The sequence below is a fragment of the Bactrocera dorsalis genome, chromosome 3, assembly GCF_023373825.1.
Source record: "Bactrocera dorsalis isolate Fly_Bdor chromosome 3, ASM2337382v1, whole genome shotgun sequence".
Classification (NCBI taxonomy): Eukaryota; Metazoa; Arthropoda; class Insecta; order Diptera; family Tephritidae; genus Bactrocera; species Bactrocera dorsalis.
The window spans coordinates 73,577,921-73,594,608 of NC_064305.1; the positions used below are offsets into that span (position 1 = coordinate 73,577,921).

The window sequence follows — 16,688 nt, forward strand, 5'->3', positions numbered from 1 at the left end:
AAATCGGTGGTCAAAAGAAATGTAAGGAAGTATGGAAACTCGCTGGAATCGCTGTATAGCTACCCACAGAGTTTTAGAATAATTTTCAAATATACGGTTTTTATGGATTCAGTCTCATTACTTGATTGTCATACCTCGTATGCAATTTTTTGCTCCAGGAAACTTATATGTTCTATGTTCTGAAGAAGATAGACCTAAACGTTTCGACATAATAATGGGAAATGGCCAAAGAAAACGAATTAATTTTTATGACCCTAAAGTTAATAAACGAAAAAAGATTGCTTGAAAGTACTGGTTAGGTTTGTTTTTAGGTCTCATAATAATTTTAGGAAGGTTTTAATTAGAATTAAGACCAATTTAAAGTATTATTGAAAGTTTATTTTAAATTTTAAATTAAATTTTTTTTAAGAAACTTACCAAGCTTAGAGCACGAAGGTAGGAAAATCTGTAAAATATGAAAAAACAAATTGAGAATTAGTTCCAAAGTAAAATATATATGTAGTCACAAAAACAAAAATAAAAAATATATACGAATTTAACTTTAATATAATAAATAACTTCACTGAGCCGAAATATTGTCATGTATTGAAGATGAACTGTAAAACAAACATCAGGATAACTGTTATAAAATATAATTGGGGGATACAATAACAACTTGTTTTCATAATATATTGACATTAGTGAAGTAATTTGGTACGATTAAAAAAAAAAAAGAGCTATAAAAGTTACACCGAAGAGACCTAAAAATACAAACAACAATAATAACAATATGAAAAGCCTCGAAAAGATAGAAGCCGCAGACACATGGGGAAAACAGCAAATGTGCAAATGGGTAAAGGTCAAGCACTCAAGGCTCGCTTACATTGATGTGAAGTACTGATTTATCACATGCCATAAACATATATTTATATAATATACATATATTATATATATATATACGAAAATGTATATTCGAGGAAAATAGAAGCCTGTATTTTTTGCTCATTATTGCAAATCTTCGGACAAAAGAGTGAAAACGAGAAAGCACTCACATTAACTGACAGCAACATGCATGTGTGTGTGTATATGTGTACATATGTATTTATATATTTCATATATATTTGGATGGCTGTGCATGCTTTCAAAACTTTGTAGCCGAAGTACTTAAAAATTTATTGCTTCTACTTGCGGTTTCGCTGCTTCTCAGTTAAACTTGCAACAAACACACACACACACACATGCTTTTTCCTTCGAAGGTCTTCACTGGAATGTACATAAGAGCGAAGAGCATGTGTGAAATATTACATTCTTATGAAGCCAGATCTTAAAAAAAATTGGAAAATATAAATTTTTTTCCATGTAGTTTATTTCTTTTCTTTTACTTTCTAGGGTAACCAGAAGAAATATTCATGTGTACATATACTATGCTTTTTAATTATATGTAAAAGCACTTTTAAATATTCCAAATCACCTCACAAAGAGATATTTTTAATAAGTTAGATACTGGTTAGTGGTATCGGGTAGTGTTAGGGTAGTGTTAGTTGGTTATCTATGACCAAGCGAACGACAGAACTGATAGAGTGAATTCTAAACTTCAGAGACAGTAGTATTTTAAGTAGTAGTGTTAACGGTTAGTTTTTTATCTTGCACTTTTAGACAAAATTGAAAATGGAAAATCGTATTTTGTATGCTTTTATCAGTCTAGTTTTTAGTTCCATGACCTCTGGCTAAAAATAATTCGGTTACCAGACCTGCCATAAAAATTCCATGCGATAGTTTTTATCTTAAGGCCAGTAGAATGACTTAGAAGCACAAGCAAATTGAGATTGATTATTTTTTTGTTCCGTGGATATATTGTTGTCCACTGGTCTCGTGGGAGAGACATGAGGCGGGAGTAGGTTAGGTTTAGCGTATTAAAGTCCCGCACTCCGGCTTTCGATGCCTGTTAAACTGAGAGTGGCTCTTTATGCAGAAGTTCAAAACAGACCGAGATTTTTGGCTATATTTTATCTGATAATTTTCAGCTACTAGACACGGACAAGCTAATATTTTTTAGCTTTTCAGCAGTATGAGTATCATATAATAGCTTATTTCAATAAATAAGGATCATATCGTCACCTAAAATGCAAAATAACCTAACATCACCTTTCATAAGTCGACAGACGAAGGAAAAATGACACAATAAAGACCACGCATATCGAAAGAAAATCTGATTTTGGTTATAAAATGGCTATATATTATGTATATATTTGTTATATATTAGTTATATATTGGTTATATATTAGTTATATATTGGTTATATCTGAGTTTTATGATGGTGTAGTGAATCGTAAGCAATAAAAACTCAATTTCGATTTTGTAGATGATACGTTGTTTGGCATTTTAAGTGACGATGTATAGCTATAGAACCAATACCATCCCCACTAACCGTTGTACCAGTATAAAGTGAGCGTTAAGATACAAATGTGTTGATAGGGATAGTTATTGTCAACGAATCTTAATTTTTGTTCAACTTGGTTGTCATAACATCTGTCAAACCTATTCAATAACCTCACAGTCATTGAATAAACAACAACATAGTTTTTCATTGTGTTGAAAACTTCGATTTTTTTTACCAAAAAGTGATAATTTGCGGAAATAATTAATGTTTTGTTTCCATTTGAAGAAAAGTACTGCAGAATCGCATAGTATGCTTCTCCAGGCATATGGTGATCATGCTTTATCAAAAGTAACTTGCAAAAAATGGTTTCAATGATTCTGAGATAATGATTTTCTTGTGGGAAATGAAGGACGTGGAAGAAGTTTGAAGACGCCGAACTGCAAGCAATATTGGATGAACTTTGAGGCAAAAGCAAATGACAGTCATGCTAAATTTTGCACAACAAACAATTTCAGAACGTTAGAAAGCTATGGAAATGATCTACAAATGAGAATAATGGGTGCCACAAGAATTGAATGAAAGAAAAAAGGAAAAGCGAAAAAACACTTGTGAAATTTTGCTTCAAAGACACCAAGGAAAATAAGTTTCGTATCGAATTGTCACTGGCGATGATGGAATGAATTTATGAGTATTTTAAGAACTCTAAACGGAGTAAATCTTGGCTTAATCCGGGACAACCTCCAACATCGACTGCAAAAACAGATCGATTCGGTAGGAAGCCAATGTTCTGTGTTGGGTGGGATCAGAAGGGTGTGGTATATCCTGAGCTTCTAAAACCTGGTGAAATTGTTCATATTAAACGCTACAGACAACAAAAGATCTGTTCAAGCCATGTTTTAATCGAAAAGCGACCAGAGACGGCCAGAAGGCACGGCAAAGTAATTTTGTTACACGACAATGCACCTATCACAAAAGCAAAATTGGTTCAGGATACAATCATACAATCAGTCGCTGCTGATAAAAATTTTCATCCTGCAGAGGTCGCTGTAAGCTAGTATGTGGCAGTCTTAACTGAGAGATGTTGTCAGTTGTATTTCTGACTTGCAAAATCTGCTTACTTATTGATCGAAGAATTAGTGACAAGTGTTCAGAAAAGTAACGGGTGATTTTTTTGAGGTTAGGATTTTCATGCATTAGTATTTGACAGATCACGTGGGATTTCAGACATGGTGTCAAAGAGAAAGATGCTCAGTATGCTTTGACATTTCATCATGAATAGACTTACTAACGAGCAACGCTTGCAAATCATTGAATTTTATTACCAAAATCAGTGTTCGGTTCGAAATGTGTTTATCGACAAATTTTGTTCAGCGATGAGGCTCATTTCTGGTTGAATGGCTACGTAAATAAGCAAAATTGCCGCATTTGGGGTGAAGAGCAACCAGAAGCCGTTCAAGAACTGCCCATGCATCCCGAAAAATGCACTGTTTGGTGTGGTTTGTACGCTGGTGGAATCATTGGACCGTATTTTTTCAAAGATGCTGTTGGACGCAACGTTACGGTGAATGGCGATCGCTATCGTTCGATGCTAACAAACTTTTTGTTGCCAAAAATGGAAGAACTGAACTTGGTTGACATGTGGTTTCAACAAGATGGCGCTACATGCCACACAGCTCGCGATTCTATGGCCATTTTGAGGGAAAACTTCGGACAACAATTCATCTCAAGAAATGGACCCGTAAGTTGGCCACCAAGATCATGCGATTTAACGCCTTTAGACTATTTTTTGTGGGGCTACGTCAAGTCTAAAGTCTACAGAAATAAGCCAGCAACTATTCCAGCTTTGGAAGACAACATTTCCGAAGAAATTCGGGCTATTCCGGCCGAAATGCTCGAAAAAGTTGCCCAAAATTGGACTTTCCGAATGGACCACCTAAGACGCAGCCGCGGTCAACGTTTAAATGAAATTATCTTCAAAAAGTAAATGTCATGAACCAATCTAACGTTTCAAATAAAGAACCGATGAGATTTTGCAAATTTTATGCGTTTTTTTTTTTTTTAAAAGTTATCAAGCTCTTAAAAAATCACCCTATATATTTTAGAATCGAATATGAAAGACTGACAACAAATCTATTGAATCTTTGGTGTTTTCGGGTATCAAATATTGCTTTAATTCTCTCATGCTCTACATATTGAGAAAAAATAAGCTATGAAACTAGCAAATTGATCGCCAATGTTGCAACAACTACAGGCGCGCTTAGTTCTTAACGGTCATCTAACTATCTGCACCATAATTAATAAAGCCATAACCTTTTTTACTATGCCACCACGCACTAAAACACACAAAGTGCGCTAACAACTCGCTCATTAAATTTAAACTACTCAGCTATGTTTGTATGTAGGTATGTATTAAATTGCCACTGCCAGCATAAAGAGTTAGATAACTTATTTAGCATAAAATGCACAAAGTGTCGGGCGGCCAAAACGCGACCGGAAGTAAAAAATACTGCACATCCGGCAACATTTTGCTGGAGTCATGTTGCAACTGGAGTCAACTGAGTGACTGCATATAAACGCAGCGCAATGAGTACACAGCCGTAAATGGTGCAAGACGACGACGAGTAGATACAAGAACAACAAGAAAGTGCTGGCAGCTGTAAAAAAAAAAATAAATAAAAAAAAAAACATTTAAGAGAAATAAAATTAAAATGGTGAAAAAATTGAAAAGCCAACGCAGCAAATGTTTGTTGCTTAAAAGTGAAAATAAAGCGCAAATGAATGCAAATTATGTGTAATAATTTTAAATGCAACGCTTTAGTGGCCCAACGCGCGCTGCTAACTGCCAAGCGCCCACATTTTACTGCATATTTCAAGGCGCAGTGAAAACTAAATTAAATTGTTTTTTATTTTTCATTTAATTTGGATAATCATACTTTTATACCCTGGACAGGGTACAGTAAGTTTGTCAGTTGGTCTTATATGCCTGGAAGGAAGCGTCGGTGACTATGAAACGTATATATATAAATGGTCAGCATGATTTGTTGTCGCGATTTAACCATATCCGTGTGTCCTTCTCAATGTATATATGTGAACTAGTCTCTCAGATTTTGAGTTATCATCCTAAAATTTTGCTCAAGTCTTTTTCTCTTCAGGAAGCTACAAATATGTTGGAACCATCGATATTGTATCACTATAGCATATGGCTGTCATACAAAATGCACGATCGGAATCAGGTGTTTGTAAGGAAAACTTTTTTATTTGACAAGATATATTCACGAAATTTAACATGACTAATTTTATGAGGAAAACATATAATCTCCTAAGATATTGATAATATCGGACTACTAGAACCTATAGCTGGCATACAAACTTATCGACCAAAATCCAGTCTTTGTATGAAAAACTTTTTAATGTGACAAGCTCTCTTATCGAAAATTTTCAGCAATTACCCTTTAAGATAACAGTACAATCTCTGAAAAAATTTTTAAAATCGGATTGCTCTAGCGTATAGCTGCCATACAAAATGCACGATCGGAATCTGGTGCTCATATGAAATGCTTTTTTATTTGGAGAGATATAAACACGAAATTTGGCATGCATTATTTTCTGAAGTAAGGGTATAATATTCTAAGAAATTGTTCAGATCAGACCACTATAGCTTATAGCTGTCATACAAACTAACCAGTCCTTCTATGAAAAACCTTTTAATATGACGAGTTATCTACCCGAAAATTCTCATGAATTATTTTTTAAGATAACGGTACAATCTCCGAAAAAATTGTTCAGATCGGACAACTCTAGCATATAGCTGCCATACAAACTGACCAATCAAATTCAAGCTCTGGTATATGTAAAGGGTATGATAGCTGCGACGCAACCGAAGTTAACGTTTCTTCTTGTTTTTGTATTTTTTTTTTAATTTTTTTTTTTTTTTTTTTTTTTTTTTTTAATGAGCAAAACTACTCCCGCAGTCGGCGCGCTAACGGATTCTCGCGGGGCAGCGCTTAACTTCCGGCGCAAAAAGCGGAGAACTCGCTTAGTATACGTAAGAGATAGCGCGACGACGGCAAAGAGACGAATGCGCGGCGGTGAGTGTACACTTGATTTAGAACGACACAAAAGATAACTGAAAGTCAGCCATTAAGTGACACCAGCGCCATACAGCTCATTAGTGGTCAGGGTCATTTGTTGGCAATGCAAAGCGCGCGCTCCCTCCCTCCATCCACAACCAACCAAACGAGGCAACACCAAAATGCGCTACACTTACGCAGCGACCAACAACAAAATTGTGGAGCGCGCTGCCAAAGAAGCAAGCGGGCGGAGCGAGGTGAGTTGGTCGGTTGCAGCCTAGTTGACTAAATGTTGTCGCTAATGTTTGCTGGCCACAAATGGTGCATACTTGCAGCGCTGTGGCAACACCGGGGCGGGCGGTAAGTATTGGTCAGAGGCAGACCAGTACCAGTGTGGCACAGAAAGTTGTCTGGCGTTGCCGTGCACTGCCGAGTGCCGCAGCTGGTAAGTATACAGGATGTTGCCGCCGCCGCCACCGCCGAGCTGGAAAGTGTTGCAGATACGCGCAATTGCATTTGTGTGGCAGTAAAAAGCCAGCAGCAACAACAACAGCACGAACCACAACAGCAACAAGAAGCGAACAGCGAAAAGAAAAATTAACAAAAGAGTCAACAGAAATGCGAAAATTAAAGTTGCAAACAAATTACAAAAAGCTTGCTTGCGCAACTGTGTACGCTCATGGGCGCTTGGAGTGGGTGGGGTAAGGTCGCGTTGCTTCGCGCTAAATGGCATTCAGCTCAGTTCGCAATTGGACGCGAAAAGTTTTTAAATGCTTGCGCAATTTGATTTCGCCGCCGCCGCGGAATGGTAAGCGAGCAGAAGTGAAACAAATAAAACAAAATTAGCGCTGCTCAAATAACTGTTCATTGAGTTGCCATTGCCAGTGTATGCATCGTGTGTGTGTTTGTGTAATATTTTGCATATATTTGTTTATAAATGGCGGCGCAAGTTATCAAATTTGACGTCGATTATTTGCACTGTTAAAGGCACTTAATGGCTGCTTTATTGCGGCAGCCAACTAAATGAGTGCCAAAAATTGGCAGGAACAATGAGGTTCACCAGGAAAGCGACACTTATTTTTTAAATTTTCAGAATTATTTTTTGTTGTAATTCCAGTTTTTTTTATATATAATTTACTAATAAATAGTTAAAGACTACGAAATATTGTATCGTGGTGTCAAATCGGGTTGGAACTGAAAGCTGAAAATTCTTCGAACTTTTCTGACACTTCGTATAGACCCTAATTGTTGTCGAGCATACATATGCCGAACTCAACATACTCCTTGAAAATTTGAAACCCAATAATGTCGGTGCCAATTCACGAGTATTGATTCTAACTGTACAAAAATTCGACAAATCCGATATGAAACCTCAAAGCATAACATATTTAACAAATTTTATGAAGAGACTAATTATACCCTTTTTTAACCGAAACCACACCGAATTAACAATACAGAAGGGTAATTTCTTGTAGTCTAAACAAAATTTCAACGAATCTATTGGGTCTTTTCGTATTTTGTCGATTGATGTAGCCATGACATCGCTGAAGAACTTAACAATCATCATAAAACGGTTTTGAACCATTTAAAACAGGCTGGCTACAAAACGAAGCTCGATGTTGCGTACCACATGAATTGTCTCTGAAAAATTTAATGGACCTCATTAATATCTGCGATTCTTTGCTGAAACGAAATGAAATCGAACCATTTCTGAAGCGGTTGGTAACACGAGACAAAAAGAGGATCAATTACGGCAATAATGTGCGAAAAAGATCATGACCCAAGCATGGTGAAACTCAGCAAATGGACGCAAAGCCAGAATTAATGCCTCGAAAGGCTATGCTGAGTGTTTGGTGGGATAGGAAAGGAATCATCCACAATGAGCTGCTCCAGCCTGGTCGAAGGATTGATTTTACATTTTACTATCAACAACTGATGACATTGAAGCAAGCAATCGAAAAAATGGCCAGAACTGATCAACGGGATTAGCTTCGTCTTCCATCAGGACAACGATAGATCACACATCTTTGATGACTGGGCAAAAATTGGGAAAGCTTAGCTGGGAAGTATTGATGTATCCACAATAAAGTATATATTTGGTTCATTAAAGTGCATTATAAAAATATAAAAAAAAATAAGTTGCAGTTTGATTAGAAATGCAGAGAACTTCTTTGACTGCCCAATATCTTCATCTAACTATACCTTTAGGGAATTCGCTTGCATATTTGGAATTAATGACTACGCTAATGCATTCTAAAGACATGTTCTGTATACTAATTTATATGCAATTGTACCCTATGCAGAATAATCATCGTGGCTCACCTTAAAGATTGGTTGGTTGGTTGGAAGCTATCATTAGGCTCAGTGTGGTCCCGGTTGGTAACCAAATTAAGCCCTAAATACCAACTTAGTGGATTTGGTAAAAAATCTGATTAATTTCCATCCCAGCCGCCCAATGAATCTTCACTTGGAGCACTGGATGCCATGAAAGATATACCGTCCCAGCCGGCTGAGGGCTGAGCATTCGCAAAAAGAATATCCATCATGTCATCAGCATCCACACATGCTTTGCATTCCGCATAATCAACTTTTCCAATTTTTGAATAAGAACTCTTAAGGGATGCTGTGATGACCACAACAATATTATAATATCCTGTTTTCCTAGAGAAAGAAGAAGCTTTTTGGCTTGTTTCCCATCAACATTACCCCAAAGTGACTTTGTGGTCTGCCCAGTGTTGCTATTATTTCAAAACCTAAGGTGTTCGTCTTGGTTCCAAATAACCCTTGAAGAAGGTGAATGGTCTAGGGTTTCTAAGAAAATTTGTTTACGTTTGCCATCAGGCGGGCCAACTCGTCTGCCTTTTCGTTTACTTCCATTCCTATATAACTGAATACCCAGATGATATTAACATAGTTACATACTTTTGTAAAGTTATTGCCTTTTTGCATAACCAAACATAGTGAGACTTAGTATTGGTGCTACTGATAGCCATAATTGTCGCTTGACACTAGAAGGCTTATGTACTTTTTGGTTAAATCAGAAGCCAACTTGCCATCTTCTATTATGTCAACAATTTGGCCTGTAAATCTAAATTATTTTCAATTAGCTTGAAGCTACCTTCTGCATATATATTACTACAGAAAAGGCCCGCTCCTGTTCCTATTTCTTTCTTTGATCCGTGTATATGTAAATTTCGCCGTTGGAATTGTTGATCACAAGACAATGTTTCCATGATTATTTATATTTTTCTTGACCTCATTTTGAGAGTCTCCTAGTAATCAAACAGGTTGCTTCAGCATATCCTCATCAGATCAACAATAGATCCTCGAACAATGAGTGTCAGATGGTCAGAAATTTTTCCTTTTTACATTTGATTGGTCGAGCTTCTGAAGAAGACAATCCAAAAGTTGTGCACTGCGTCCATATGGCGGATTATGATAGTTTATTTTTCATGTTCAAAGTACCTGTAGGTTTTCTGTTGCCTAGCGATATCGGGTCTCTTTAAAAGAAAAATATTATGTATATTGACATTATGAAATGATATTCAAGCCAAAGTAAGACCAAAGCGTCGAAATGTGAAGCACAAGAGTAAATTTCTTCTATGACAACATGGCCACTTAGTGTAACCGAGAGTGGGAGTTTAATTTGACAGAATTAAAAAAGGCGATTAACTTCCATATAAATAAGTATTCAAGTGACGTTTAAAAGGTTGTTAGCTAGAAATATATACTATATATAGTTCTTTGGGAAGCCCTAGAAAATAAGAACTTCTCTGTCCGAACTTATAAATTTGAAAAAAACGCTTAGAACCCAATACAAATTTGCACAGATGTTCAATTTTCATTCTCCCCAGTTCGGTGGACTGTCTGAAAATATGCGCTCCAAATGTTTAAGCCTTGACCTCTCAAACGCGGAGCAATAAAGAAGAAAGTGTTGAGTTGTACCACCTCGTCGTAGTTCATACAACTTCTGCACATGGCGTCTGGTAAGATAGCCAGCATTGTAGCATAGACGCCTGTTAAAACCCCACAACTAAGGAGAGGCTAGCCATGACGACCACACTTGTACCAAAAATTTTACATGATATTATTTATGTATCCAGCCAGCAAGAAATTTGTCTCCCACAACGCACCAACGTTATTTGAAATAATGGTTCTTATAGAAATACCTGACGCCTTGTGACACGAACAATAGAGGTCGCACGACAAAACTGCCACTTCTTTGGCGTAGTAGGGATGGTAGACTCATACAAAGGCGTCTACTTATGAGAGAGAAGCAATTTAGTATATATAGTGTGGCTCATAACAGAGCACGGACAAGACTGAAACGCAGTAAGGTATCGGCAGAATGCAGAGCTTGTTCTGAAGTTCCAATCTAGAAATAATTTCGCAGTTAGAGAGGAAAAACTTACTTTGGAGCACATTAAAACTAACGATATCTTTTTCGACCTCTTCTTATGCCGTTCCCATGACAGTCGGGTCAGCGCAACAGAAAAGAACAGGGATTGTAATGCGACCAAAACTGTCAACGTGGCAGAATTTTAAAAAAATATGGATTGATAATTGAATTATATAACTCAACTACAACAAAAGGTTCTTCAAACAGCAAGCCAATAAAAATTGAATATACAATATAACTAGGAGAACTTAAATTAATAGTAAGGGATTGGTGAAAAAAATCGATAAATACCAAAATACTCGATTACTTTGTATGGAAGCTATAGTGTGCTATAGTGGTCCGATGGAGAGCAATTTATAATTATTTCCCGACTTAATTCCGTGTTGAAACAATGCCACACATTTATAGGTCACCCAAGAAAATTTAATTGAAATTTACTATATAAACAGCTTAAGTCGAAAATTATTTTAAATCATTTATTTAAATCAAGCTCTGATATCTTCTGCCAACAGTATCTACGCAAACTTTAATATTAAACCAAAAAGCGATTTTCGGCCTACACACCACCACATCTGCTAAATCAATTTCATCAGAAATTCCAACAAAAAAACAAAAACCAGAAATCATAAATTGCATGTAACTTCTACTGAAACTAAACCGCTCCACTTACCCAGCCCCTTAGTTATTCAATTAAATAAGCACATTGGGCACACACACCATTAGCACACGCCCACAGTCGACGGCAATTGCAAATGTCGCAGAGCCAAGGCGTTGCACAAAACTAGGTTGCAAGCACAAATTTGAATATTTAATGCTGCACGCTCAACCAAAAGATAGCGCAAATTTTTAGATTTCATTAAATTTTACAGACTTGACACGGCAGCGTCAGGACGCAGGGAAGCAGGAGCAGACCGAAGGGAGAGGATGCGCGCTGTGAAAACTACTGCTAACTATGCTCCGTTAGCTATCATAGACTTATATTTAACTGACACAAATAGCTGGCGGACTGCAGCAGCAACAGCTCAATGCTACACGCATACATATCCATGTGTGTGTGCTTGAGTGTGTGAGCTGCCTCCTTGCACACAGCAGCATCAAATTTTCATAAAAACAGCAGAGAATTCCAAAAATACATGCATAAAATGAAATGGCAACGAATGACGTAGCCAAAAAACAATGGCGTCCAAAAATCGGTTTTGCTGCTAAATCTCACCAAATTGTACGGATAATCTTGACTGACGCTGAAGGTGGCAGTTTTAATGAAATCACCAAAAAATAACAAAACTTCAACAAACTGTGCAGCAGCGAAAATCAGTGTTGCCATTTGCACCAAATGCGGTTGGGTGTTGCGAGAACACGCGTACAGTGAGAGAAATGCAATTGAAGAAGTGAAATTGTTTACTTTGAACAAATGAATAATAGCAGAATTAAAGTGGGGTGATCCAATTGAAGATTCCATGTGTAGCCAGGTTCTTCTCCACCTGGTCTTTCCAACGGAGTGGAGATCTTTCTCTCTTTCTGCCGAATCATCATTCCACCCACCGCGATAATCACCATTACTATTCAACATTACTATTCACCATTACTAGCACGTAAAGGGCCATACATCATCCGCAGAACCTCTCTCTCGAAAACTCGTAAAGTCGACTCATCAGATGTTGTCAGCGCCCCTGCTTCTGCACCATAGAGCAGGACGGGGTGATGAGTGACTTGTAGAGTTTGGCCTTTGTTTGTCGAGAGAGGTCATTTCTCAATTGTATCCTCTGGTTAGCCTAAGAACATCCGTTTGAAGTCGAGTTAACGTAAAAAGGCGAAATATTCTTCCATAGGGTTGTGCGCCACATAAAAAATCCAATAAAAGGAAGAAAACATCATCGGATGAGAGATAGAGCTGGAAAACAATCGATGGCACTATCGATACCATCGATGTTTTTTAAATTTTCTAAACATCGATGGCTCATAGACCACTATCGATTGTTTTTAATTGTATCTGTGCATTGGAGCAACGTGTAAGTAGAATTGGTTTTGTCTCGCATTATTTTATTTTTTTATTAAATTTATGATAATATACAGTAAACTTGGACTAACTTGAAGGCGAACGGTGGTGTTGGCTTTAAGCGTGGTGATAAAAAATGGACAAATTTGTGAAAAGTAAGTATTGTTTCTAAATAGTTCTGCATACAAGTAAAAATGTGTGTATGTTGTATATGTATACTTATAACATGTGTCTGTATTTGTATTTTTTTAGTAACATCAATATCAACTGGCGATAAAGAAAATGTAGTTGAGGATGACATACAGCAGCACACAAATAAACGCAAAAGGGAAACGTCGATGGTTTGGCAGGTTTTTAAGAAATGCAAGGAGAGTAATATGGCTATTTGCAACCAGTGCGGTAAGCAGTACAAAACCGGTGGAAACACGACCAACCTTATGGATCACTTGAAGCGCATGCATCCTACGCTACTTAAAGATCAGCCTTTAGAGAAAGCAAAATGCATGACGAAATTCCTAGAGCGTGATATCCTCTACTCTAATACCTCTGAAAAAAAGAAACGCATTGACAAGCTGGTACTAAATATGGTTGCGTCCGATGTCTTACCTCTAAATGTGGTTAATAATGTTGGGTTAACCAAGCTGATCCATGAACTAGATCCACGTTACAAAATGCCGAGTAAGACTCACCTGCGCAATGTACTATTAAAAAATGAATACAATAGTCTAAAAGAAACTTTAAAAGCAGAGCTTCAGATTGTCGAAAGCGTCGCATTAACAACCGATGGCTGGTCATCAAGAGCCAATGAATCCTATCTAACTGTTACGTGTCATTTTGTAACCGAATCTTTTGAGCTTGCTTCAAAAATTTTGTCGACGAACCAACTTATCACACCAACTAACCACTCAGCTGTTAACATTGCTGATACTATAAATAATGTTGTAACTGAATGGGGTTTGCAAGGTAAAGTCGTTTGTGTAGTAACAGACAATGACGCCACAATGAAAAAAGCTTGTGAGCTGCTTAAAATCATGCATATTCCCTGTTTTGCACATACGATAAATTATTAGTGCAAGATGTGCTAAAGCTGCCATGCGTTTCCGAAATTATTGTGAAGTGCAAGCGCACAGTCGCTTTTTTTAAAGCGAGCAATATAGCTTATGCTAAATTCAAGGAAGAGCAAGGCGTTAATAAGCCGTACAGTTTGATCCAGGAGGTTCCTACGCGTTGGAATAGTGCTCTCTTTATGATGCAGCGTATTTTGGAGACAAATGAAGCAATCTCGAGAGTTCTTTTGAAAACCCCAAAGTCTTTACCGCCGTTTACTGCAGACGAAATAACACTCATAAAGGAACTGGTTGAGATACTTAATCCATTTCAGGATGCAACCGTATCCGTTTCTGCAGACACAAAAGTGACTATATCACTGATCATTCCAACATGCTGTGAGCTGCGCAAACAAATATTTGAAATGAACTCTTTCATATCTCCAGAGGCTAAACTAGTCGTCGACTACCTAAGGGTCCGAATGGCAGAGAGATTTTCACAGTACGAGGAGCGTACCGCGACAAGGCTTGCAACCATTTTGGACCCACGGTTCAAAAAGGATGGATTCCTGCAGCCATCAAATGCTGAGCAGGCTAAAAAAGCCTTAGAGTTAGAAGTCTCCACATTTTTGTCAAAAACAACACCACGTCCACAGCCAACACCACCACAACCCAAACGCTTTTCCTTCATGAGTCAAAAGCTGGAGGATAAAGTAAAATCAAATAAAGCTGACGCCATAATTCTTTTGCGCCAATATTTTGAAACGGCGCATGAAGCTGAAGAAGTCAATCCACTTGACTATTGGAAGGTAATAATAAGTGTAATATAATTATTCACATGGTTAATATAACAAAAATAATTTTCTCTTCATTTTAGGAGCATACAAAGGATACGACAGCTTTAGCAATATTATCAAAGAAGTATTTTTGCGTACCAGCGTCTTCCTGCGCTTCTGAACGAGCGTTCAGCAAAGCTGGACAAATTGTATCGGACAGGAGATGCGCTTTAAAATCGAATATAGTAGATAAGCTACTTTTTCTCAACAAAAATCAAAAACAATGATCTCTTAATAAATTTGTTAAGTTTTAATTTTTTGTTTTAACTGAAAACATCGATGAAACATCGATGTTTTCTTTCAAAAACATCGAAAACATCGATGGCCCCAGACATCGATTGTTTTCCAGTTCTATGAGAGACCCTCTTTTGATGACGACCAATAACGTTTTAAGGTCATGCACCTGAAATTTCCAGTACCTTCATTGGGAAGGTTCCGTTGCCCAGCTGGTTTATATCCTCGTAAGAGTAAAGGCTGACAATAACGCCATCCAAAAAATGCGATGGTGGGACAAGGACTGAGACGAGTAGGTCCTCGTGGCAGTTACTGCAGTGACCATACACCTAAAGGACCGCAAGTTTGGTGTAGGATTCGTGGTGGAAGAGAGACTCCATCGCCGAATACTGTCATTCACTCCGGTAGGTGAACGTCTAGCCAGAATCCGAAGTTCTTCAACAGATCACTGATTTGGGCCCACGCTCTGTCGGAAGAGAAGAACGATGCGACCAAAAATGTCCTGTATGAGCACTTGGAGCACACCTGTGAGCGTTGTTGTCTCCCGTCACGATGTCAAAATGGTGTTTGGCAACTTTAACGCCAGGTGGGCAAAGAAGGTATCTTTGACACAACGTTCGATAAATTCAGCCTCTATGATGAAACATTCTTCAAGGCTTGAGGTACACTCCGAGGTCCTAGCATTGACTCGAACCACTATCTTGTTGCACTCATCAGCAACTCGATATAAGGGAACTGCCCGACGGCATTTCAAGCTTTTGGTTTTTGGACAAAGCAAACGAAAAACTGCTACGATCAGCAGTGTTGTGTCGCAGTGGAGATAAATCTGACTGCCTACCTCGCAACGTTACAATCAACCACAGCACGAGACGCATTAGCAGACAGAAAAAGAGCGACTAACGGAAGATTTCAAGATCGGAGCATACTGTTATAGAACCCCAGAGGTGATCTAGTGAATGATGTTCAGAGTATTCCGAAATTATGGAGGGAACACTTCTTCAGCTTGCTGAATGCCAGTGAAAATAGAATGCCAAGAGAAGGCAAACCTGATGCTCCAATCGATGACGATGAACAAGTCGTTCCATTCCCCGACCATGAAGAAGTTTGATCGTCTTGTCCACTGAGCTATTCATATAGGGCGGGGAAGAACTGACAAGGAGCATGCATCCGACGATTGAAATTTGAGTGTTCCAAACAAACTTAACTCAACGGGAAACCGTTTTGCGGCAATTGAAGAAAATAAACGCTACGCAGATTGAAGACTATCTAGGAAATTGGGTTTGACAACTTTTTCTACGATGGAAAAAAATGTTGGCACAAGTGTGTTGGGGCCAAGCAGGTTCACTTTGGTGAGGAGGACATCGATTTTGAAGAAAATGATCATTCGTCATCTCATTTTGAGGTTCTGAAAGCGATTTGTAAAGGGTCTAGTACATCAAACGTTTAGTCTAACCACGCTCGTTAAAAGAGGCTTTCAAGATAGCATATTTCTATGATTTTTTTAGGGTGTACAGTATTGTAATTTTACCCTTGATATGTAGCCTTGTATTAAAAATTCACGCGAATCTCCCAACACATATCTGCCAAGCAGCCAACCTCTTGATGCAATGAAGACGGCTGACTATTTCGGAGCTCGCTTTGAAATGAATATACCTTAAACATACACACATACATACATACACATATACATTTGCAGCTGCATTTTCTCCTTATTCCTTCAGCTGCCCGAACAGGCGAGGCGTGATTTT

The 16,688-nt window shown here is 37.9% G+C and overlaps 1 protein-coding gene and 1 long non-coding RNA gene across 3 annotated transcripts in view; one reads left to right on the forward strand and one right to left on the reverse strand.

Moving 5' to 3' along the window:
* Positions 1-417: 417 nt before the first annotated feature.
* The window catches only part of LOC115065919 (uncharacterized), a 67,822-nt gene continuing 51,551 nt past the window's right edge, over positions 418-16,688 (reverse strand). Inside the window, exon 3 of the long non-coding RNA XR_007422251.1 lies at positions 418-445. This is a non-coding gene — a long non-coding RNA (uncharacterized LOC115065919). The remainder of the gene's footprint in view (positions 446-16,688) is intronic.
* On the forward strand, positions 12,714-14,960 carry LOC125777337 (E3 SUMO-protein ligase ZBED1-like). 2 transcript variants are annotated; one of them, XM_049451947.1, is made up of 4 exons: positions 12,714-12,837; positions 12,902-12,979; positions 13,077-14,679; positions 14,748-14,960. In XM_049451947.1, exons 2-3 carry the CDS (start codon positions 12,961-12,963, stop codon positions 13,892-13,894), a joined length of 837 nt encoding a protein of 278 aa, XP_049307904.1. In that variant the 5' UTR covers positions 12,714-12,837; positions 12,902-12,960; the 3' UTR covers positions 13,895-14,679; positions 14,748-14,960. The 2 variants fall into 2 exon arrangements, with proteins under 2 accessions (XP_049307904.1, XP_049307905.1); XM_049451948.1 differs by having other exon boundaries at positions 12,714-12,979.